We start from the raw sequence: 9,315 nt of genomic DNA on the forward strand, positions 1-9,315 counted from the left end.
AAATAAGAAAACAGTGACAACACTGGAAGTTTTTATATGGATAACCCAAAAGAGAAAAAAATGAGTCTTGCATAGTTGAAATGTTTCACTATGAGTTGATGATTACAGGTGCAACCACTTGTCTCATAGGTGAGAAAGAGTTACACAATTAATCAGATTACAACTTCTGCAAACTGATGAACCCGTTGTAGGGAGCGGGCGGCAATGCAGACTTGAGACGGTGATAGGGTTTTGAGACAACAACAATCGAAAGGCGGCAGCCTGAGAGAGAGGAGGAAGCCAAAAGCGGCGATGACCGGAAGGCGGCGGCAGCGGCCAGAAGGCTAAGGTTGCCGGAAGAAGGCGGCGGTGGTCTGAGGACTACGACAACGACCTTAGATTGTGACGACGACGACCGAAGATTGCGACGACGACGGAGGCAGCTGTGGTGGTCAAATGGTTGCGGCGGGCATCGAAAGGCAGCAGTGGAAGCTGAAAGGCGGCGATGCATGAGGCTGGGCTGCAGCTTCCACTCCTGTAGGCTCTGTTGTCTCCCCGGCCCTTTGGCCTTTTTATGTATAACTAGAGGTTTAAACGAGCCGAACACGAGCGAGCCCAGGCTCAGCTCGTGTTCCGCTCATTTATATTTCGAGCTAAAAAATTGTGTTCGTGTTCGGCTCGTTTGCTTAGCGAGCCGAACACGAGCCGTTCACGAATAAATATTCGTTTTGACAAATCTAATCCTATAGCCATAAGATGTTAAGGATTGGGGCAATATTTAAAACATCATTTGAATTTAATTTAATAGTTTTTATTCTATTTTCTTCATTAATATTTTTAATTGATTATAAATCTTTGTAGCCTTTTAGTCAACTAATTTTTTTAAAAATATTGCTCATCAAAGATATATATATATATATATATAATCGGTTAGTAGTATTTCGAGCCAAAACGAGCCGAACACGAACGAACAAATATTTGTTTGTGTTGTTCGTGTTGTTCGTGTTTGGCTCGTTAACTTAGCGAACGAGCCGAACACGAGTTGTTCGCAAACAACGAGCCGTTTTGATAGCCCTAGGCTTGAGGGTCCATTTATAGAGCTAAAATTACAAATAAAGACTGGAATCCAAAACACACTTGATCGGATGCCAAAGAGAGATCTCATTGATCAGACAACATTTGATGGATGTTTGATTGTCTTAATGATGTCAGAATTAAGCGATCTTGGACTCATTTGATTCATCTCAATGAAACACTCGATTTGACTAAATCATCTCATATTTAACATCCATTTGACCTTCCAATTAGGCAATTGAAACCTCCAAAATGATTTTATTTGGCTTGATCTGACTCGGATTGACCAATTTCAATATCGTTAAGTTCGTTTTATTAAGCCAGTCAGTTTGACAATAAGTTCGTTGAAATAGAAATATTAAATGACATTTTATCAAAATTTGATTATCTTTCGCTAAAAATGTGTCTCGTGATCCACATCAAACCTAAAGATCCGTGTCGAATTTTGAAATTTGTTTGTGGCATATCAAAAATAAAGAATCTCAAAGTAGATTAAACAGTTCATCTTTTTAATTTCTAAAAATTAAAACTATTTTGTCATCTATAGATAAGTTTTAACTCAATAAAATTGTAAATTTAGGTGTTACATATAAAAATACATAGGACATAAATGGTATATGTAAATATTTAAAACAAAAAGAAAGCCTTCCATTACAAAAATAGTAAAAAGTTGTCGGCACCAACTTGTCTCTGAAAAATACCTAAAAAGCAGAATTGTTGATCAAAGTCAGAACCTTTATGCGTTGACTGTTAAAAGAAAAAAAGTTGAATAACAATTTATGAATATAACAAATAAATATAACTGTAGCTAGGGGTGTAAACGAACCAAACACGAAGGAACAGAGTTTGTGTTCGTGTTCGATTAGTTTGTTTGAAATAAGTTTATTTTCGAAATTGTTCGTGAAGTCACTGTTCGTGTTCTTTTCTTAACGAATGAATTGAACACGAGCCGAACACGAGCTGTTCGCAGACGACGAACTGACAACCCCAATATTAATATATAAAAATAATATATAATATTAATTATATAACTTATATTATATAAAAATATAATATCTACATTAATATATTACTAATATAGTATATTAATATATTATTATTATTAATCTATTATATATTAAATTTATCAAATTTAATTTTTTTAAATATTATAAATTTTTTATATATAATTATTTTAAATTATTTTATACTTCAAACAATAACGATTCGAACACGAACGAACGCATCATTGTTCGTGTTTAGTTCGTTAAACTAATCGAACGAAAAAAATTTGTTCATGTTCGTCTCGTTTATTTATCGAATGAATCGAACACAAACTCATTGACGAACCGAACACGAACTGTTCGCGAACAACAAGCTTTTTTGACAGCCCTAGGTTTAGATGGTATAAGTGTAAAAAGTCAGGCTTAGGTGTTAGATTAATAATGCATAGTAATTGGCTGCGGTACATATGTAAATGCCCCTTTAAATAAATAAAATTAAAAATTATAAAATCTCATTTTTCATGGGATTAATGAATTTAAGAAATATTCCTCCAACAAACTTTAAAACTTGAAGCGAATTATATTAATTTAATAAGAAACATATTATTTGAAAGTTGGCTTGATCAAGCATGACAATTGATGAAATGTTTAAATTTAAAAAAATTTAGAATTAAATTAAGAATCATCCAAACTATACTTTAGCAATTTTCTAATTGAAGTAAATATCATAATGAGATGAATATAATAAAACCAAATTTTGTCCAATTTATGTTTAAATAGGCCCAAATCAAGGGCTTAAAGTACTACCGTAAATTTACATATATTGATTGAAGTGTTAAATGATGTTTGAATCTTATATTCTTACGATTGTTTCCGGAGTCTTGATGATATGAATCAAATAAGCTTAAACATTACTAAATCTCGACATCACTAAGACATTTAAATGTTGAATGGATAACTTATGATCAAATGAATTAGTATAGAATGATTGACTGGGTATGTAGCTTTGACAAAAATACTAAAATGTCACTCTAAAAAATTATAAATAGACTCGGTCTTCACATGAAAAGGGTCCTAGAGCTGAAATTAGAGCAAGTTTATATATGTAAAATAATTTAGAGAATAATCGACATAAACAGTTAACACAATCATTTAATCGATACCACTTGACCATCATTTTTTTGAATGCCATCCTCAAACTATCATCTCCCAATTAGTCTTCTATCCACCACCACATGATTGTCATCACCCTACCACAATCTTTCAACCATTGTGATATGACAATTGTCTCCTGAGCATGTTGTTTAGCTATTACAACTGATGTCATTTCTTTAATATCATTGTTACCCCCACTATTTATATAATATCTTTTAAGTTTTGGGAAAGAGCAAGTTTTTATGAACATATATATACATTATGCCATTTCATTTGGGTTAAATCTTGTAAAAAAATTTTTAAATTTTTTTTTTCAAGTTCATGTATGTGCACCAATATTTTTTATAAAACTAAGACATTAATCCCTCACTATATAATAGTGAATATTCTAACACATAATAATTTGATATAGCTCGTGAAAACATCGCTAATGTTGTATACCAAAAAAATTGTGGCAATAGAGTAATAATTTAACATCTCAACATTGTATAAAATTTCATTAAGCACACAGATAATGAAAATGTAACAAGAGAAAATACCAAGAATTTTTTTTTGTGAAAAATCTGAAAAGAAAATCAAAAGATTGTCTCCAGATTCGTGTCATGCCATCATATTCGCGTCAGATAATGGAAATTTGTTGGAGGCGTATCAATGATAATAGCATATTATCATAAATTCAAAAACAAATATACAAATTAAAAATTTACATATCATATCAATATGAAAGCTTCCACAGTGTGTGTTTTGCTTTTATCATAACTGTCTGAATTGCATCATTTGAGCATCCTAATATGTCGAGCTTGTCTTCCAGATTTCCAGAAAATAAAAAAAACAGCTATCATTGTTGTCGCTTCACATGCCTGGAGTTGGAGCACTCTCAAGGAAAATATCAGATTTGAGCATCTTCAAGCCCTTATGTTTAGGACCCATCATAATTATAAATACTCTTTCTCATCTACCTAAATTTAAGGAATTTAATAAACTAATCGAGAAATAAAGTGAACTATATTGCTTAAAGATTAACACTATCTTTTAGGAAAGTTATTAATATTACAGTATTTATGTATTTGTAAATGTCCACCAACTTTAAGGATTTAATGAATGATTTGTAGTCAGGCTAATTTTTTTGCACTTATGTAGTAGATGGATATTCGTTGCCGGACTACTACGTTGTAGTCTACTCGTTATGCTCTCGCATTCGGAGTCAAAGCTGTCTTGCCTACCTCCCTCTATAGTGCTTCAATATGCTCTAAATGAAGATCCAATAAAGACATGCAAACGAAGTTTATTCAAACAAACTTCGAGAAAAATTGATAATGAATCTGGTAAAATTTTCATGATTCCATCTTTTCAAGTCTTTTAGCATACCACCAACATAAATAGTTATAAGTGTCTTTAACTTAATGATTGTAATTGGCAACTATTTGTTACCTTATATATAATGATTCCGTCAATTGGGATTTGGTAGCTTGATTAAAAGACAAGTTTCGCAACCAATCCTGACAAATAGATAGCTTAGTGCCATGTTTGTGTTGCTGAGTAGCTCGTCAACGAAACATATATGATCATTGAAAAATATGTATATTTAGTGTTTATCTGATTAAAAATGTTTGACACGATACATTACACTTCACCACCAGACAAGAAAAAAGTTTTCGATTGTTTTATTTGCATTTTATGAGCAATTTGCATAAGTAACCACAATTCTTATGCATTAACACATCTAAACTTTGATATGCATGCTTATAACACTTCATCATTAAATATATATATGCATGAAAATGTCTATTTCACTTTTCAAATTGATAGTGATATTTTTGATATGATGTCAAATATTTGAGTAAATATGAAAGTTTAGGTTTTAGATATCTATGCTTATAAAAATTATGTGGTGTGCATGTAAATGATTCAAATTATGTTTAAAGAGTTTGAGGTTATACTAAGCATATTAATCTTAAGTTAAATATATATTTGAGTCGTGTCTTTAGGTCCAAGTTGGCATGATGGCAACTCCATGGGAGGTCAAAGTCATTTTAAAGGGAGGCAACACCAAGCCACTAGTAATTAGCTTCATTTAATGGTTTAATCAGCATTGGTGTAGGTAGATTTTTGCTTATATACAAGACATGGTTTCATAGGATTTTTCCATTCTTAGATAGTCATGTCAAAATTTTATTATTTTGAGGGCTACATTTTTATTATGTTCTATGTTCTAATATAATGTTTATGAGCACTCATATATTTCAAATAGTTTGAGCCATTTAATGATTTTTTTTAAGAGTTTTGCCATTTTTTTCATCTTTTTTCTTTTAAGAAGGAAAGGGCTCAAGTGTAAAATAGATTTAAATAATAAAAATATTTGATAAATCATGAACAAATTTTTATTTTGCATGAATCTCGAGATGTTTTTTGAACAATTAACATTTCAAATTCAAATTAAAAATCTGAGGGCCCAATTTTAGCAAGTTTATAGTCAAACTAATCGTCTAGTAAAAAATTGTTTCAATTTGAGTTCAATCAAGTGCAGATCAGGCTATTAAAATATATTTGGAGGCTTTAAATCATCAATTTAATTATCAGATGAACTCCAAATTTGACAAAACTACAGTTAAATCGGGCGTCTCAACAAGAGAAATCTAGCGAGTCTAATGTCACGCACCGCCATCTCAAGCAATGATGAGCCACATCCTTTTGGTCATGGAAAAAAAAGATTCTAGAAAAAAAAGTAAAAAGTAGGAGAATAATTTAACGAATTCTAAAAGGTTTCACATAATTTTAGAAATATGTTAAAAGTAGCAAGCTTCAAGAGAATTCTAGGATAGCTTAGAAAAAATTTAGAATCATGTACATATAAAAGGGCAATGTAGAATTATCTAGAAGTTAGTCTATTCTAATGTAATATAGAAGGTTCCCTAAGGCTTGGAAGAGACTATAAGTAAAAGTCATTCCCCCTCAATTGTATCCATCCAAGATTTCTAAGCAACCAAGTGTATAATCTCTCATTCTTTAGTGAAGTGTTCCTTTTTTCAATAACTTCTCCTTACTACTTTTCTATAGAGTTTTGTGTTTTCAAGTCCAAGCTTTGTAAGTGTTAGGCCGATATATTTCTAAGGAAAAATATTAAAACCGCACGAGTGACTTGCGAGTTGTTTGTCTGTGACACTAAGCTCACTTAATTGTGAAGTTATTGAGACAGCCAATTCATTTATAAAATCCCCTATGAAATCAAAACACAACATTGTGCCATGATTCATTTCCCTTTACTTTTGTAAAGCATTCTGACTGTTTCAGAAAGCTTTGGTTCGTAATATCATCAAACATCATGCAGGCGACCGAAAGTTGTTCCCCTTTTTGGGGCATTTGCTTATAAAACAGAGCCATTTACTGTAGAAGCTAATGATTCGACGAACAAACAGAGCTGATAAAAGCTCGTCGTAACAATAAGATCAACAGAAGAAGAAAGAAAAAAGAAAAAGTAAAAAGTGATTACGATCTAAAACCTCTCTCGGTCGGGAGGAATTGAGCGCTTGGAATCGACGTAAGATTGCAGCGCATCGATCTGCTCCTTTGTTGGCGGTTTCTCATTGTTTTTGATGGATCTGTGGACATCGTAAGTAGTCGCACACAGGAACAGAAGCCTGTGTTTAGATTCTTTATTTTAGTTAAATAAAGATAAGAGTTTTTGAATTTGAATCAGAAACTGGTCGAATCGAGAGAAGAGAAGGTACCCGGAAGCCAGAAGAACAATCTGCCTTGGAAACACATGTTTGCCGAGAAGCCTCATCAGTCTCTGTTTTCCAGATCTCTCTTGTGCCTGATGAACTCCTATTTCTGACTCTCATAAGCGGAACATTTTCAACCACAACACACAATTCTTATGTTTTCACCTCTCCCAATTCCTAAACTTTAATATTTAACATTGCAGTAATAAAAAAATCACTTTACTAACTTTTTAAAAAGTCAAATAAATCTTTTTATGCATGAGTTCACACCGCCAAGATGTTCTAAATGTAAAGATCAAATCTTTAAGTGTTCCATGTGTAAATCCTTAAGAATTATGTGATACTTCTGTAAATGCCCCTAAATTTTAACTTGGGATGGTCTTCTTGATCTTCAAAATACGAAAAGGACTCAACTGAAATACACTACATATTCAAAAAAAAAAAAAAAGTTATTTTTAGGATTCAAATGATGTGGAATCATTGCCCAAATGTTCATCTTGCCACAACAATTTTAATTACACGAATAATCAAGAAAATAGATTGCCAAAAGGACATAAACCATGTGGATAAGGGTGGGTTTGACTTGACATCAGACCAACCAACCACGTGACCTTGGGTCCATCTTAACCGATCCACTATATTATCATATAACAATTCATAACTCTCCTTCATTGTCATATTATTAAATTTAAAATTATATGATATTTCATATCACTAATTGCAATTTAGGATGGACCCTCAATGTTTTGACTAAGTGTCTCAAAAATTTATGAATCAATTCATAACTCTCCTTCATTGTCATATTATTATATTTAAAATTATAGGATATTTCACATCACTAATTGCAATTTAGAATGGACCCCCAATGTTTTGACTAAGTGTCTCAAAAATTTATGAATTAATATTCTCCTATGGTTCCAAAATCTTCCATCCTGATATTTTAGGATTTTGTGGTCTTGGTGTCTTTGAATTCATTTTGTGCTAATACTTCCTGAGGTTGCTTTCTTCTCTTTTATTTGAGAAGGCAAGATTATAAAACAATACAATAAATTCCATGATGTTTTGGTTTATTCAGTAGCAATGATCGAACAATAGCATTTAAGAAACAATCAGAAGGCTATATTAGTTAAACAATGATGATCAGACAATGGTGGTTGGATAATGGTGATTAGGTGATGATGGTTGGATGACAATAATCCAGTAAGATAACAATATTTGTTCGTAATGATCATGGGTGTTAAGTTTGGTATATTTTCTCTCCTATCATTTAGGGAACGTAGTCTTATTTATAACTTTTTTTATAATAGCATTTTTATTTAAAAAAATTGGTAAAACACCTTCACACTCTAGAAAATGGGTCATTATGATTTTTTTTTCATTATATATATTTTATGACATTTAAATTTAATAATGACTTCAAAATTGAGTAATCATATACTCATTATATTTTTCTCATTGAAATGCTTGATTTTAACTACATGGATTTGAAGATTTTTTAACTTTTCAGTCACTGTCCAAAAAACTTTGAAATGCAATTTGATCACTATGTTGAACTTTAAAAGTTGGATGATAGTGAATTTAATTCTAAAAATTCTTAAATTAAAAATTACATCAAAGTTCGCATTTGATTGGATGAGTATTTTGATTTCATATAAGATTGCTTAGCCTAAAAGTAGAAGTGAAGAAGAGATATCTAGTCAAGGAAAGTGTGGCTTCCTTTTGAATGGATATTGAATTTTCGTTCTATTATAATAAACATCTACAAATGGAAACAATTTTATTTTGTGAATCTACATCTCCAAGACATCTCCCAAACTTGCTTCTTAAGAACAACAATTTTTTGTCGTTTTAGATCGTATATCACAACCTTCATTCCGCGGACATGGGTTTTAAAGGTGCTTTGTTGGACGATGAAACTCCTTCAAGGGAAGCCTAAGTTATTAGCACACGTTGAAGATGCTTTGTTGAACAACGAGAATTTTTAAGAGTGCCAATTGCCCAACTTAAACTTAACTTGATTTCGCACCTATTGACGAAACCATTGTTTTTTTTATGAGAGCTTAAAATGAGCATTACTCGAAAGGAGAATTGAACAAATAGATCGATTATTAATGATGATAGCTCTTAATTAATTGTCTTTTGAATATTGTTGGACAAATTTGATAGCTGGCTATTGACCAGCTTAGCATGATTTCTTGGCATATTACAGAATTTATATGAGCAACCCATCCGGACATTTTGGATATTATAGATCCCAAAGTACATTGAAGTTGATTCAATCATCTAAATCCACGAGACCTGTGTTCTTCTAATTAAACTCTCACATTTGCTTGATTCATAGCTCATTATGGGCGTAAAATAGAAGCATTATTTATATGTATCTGCATATCTACCACTTAAAA

The 9,315-nt window shown here is 31.7% G+C and overlaps 1 protein-coding gene across 1 annotated transcript; it reads right to left on the minus strand.

The window, feature by feature from the left end:
• Nucleotides 1-1,372: 1,372 nt before the first annotated feature.
• LOC110039197 lies at nucleotides 1,373-7,026 on the minus strand. Its single transcript, XM_020744184.1, has 3 exons — nucleotides 6,920-7,026; nucleotides 6,692-6,829; nucleotides 1,373-1,754 (listed from the first exon to the last, which is right to left on the minus strand). The coding sequence occupies exons 1-3, from the start codon at nucleotides 6,973-6,975 to the stop codon at nucleotides 1,637-1,639; spliced, it is 312 nt and encodes a 103-aa protein (XP_020599843.1). The 5' UTR covers nucleotides 6,976-7,026; the 3' UTR covers nucleotides 1,373-1,636.
• Between the last annotated feature and the right edge of the window lie 2,289 nt (nucleotides 7,027-9,315).

Source organism: Phalaenopsis equestris, unplaced genomic scaffold (genome assembly GCF_001263595.1).
Source record: "Phalaenopsis equestris unplaced genomic scaffold, ASM126359v1 Scaffold235810, whole genome shotgun sequence".
NCBI classification, from domain to species: Eukaryota; Viridiplantae; Streptophyta; class Magnoliopsida; order Asparagales; family Orchidaceae; genus Phalaenopsis; species Phalaenopsis equestris.

Excerpts from the sequence above, each read along its gene's own strand:
- LOC110039197 (XM_020744184.1), bottom strand. The coding sequence starts at position 6,975 with ATGAGGCTTCTCGGCAAACATGTGTTTCCAAGGCAGATTGTTCTTCTG. Across the intron at positions 6,830-6,919 it reads ATTGTTCTTCTGGCTTCCGG|GCTTCTGTTCCTGTGTGCGA; the intron begins GTACCTTCTCTT and ends ATCTAAACACAG. Across the intron at positions 1,755-6,691 it reads ATTCCTCCCGACCGAGAGAG|GTATTTTTCAGAGACAAGTT; the intron begins GTTTTAGATCGT and ends TCTGCTTTTTAG.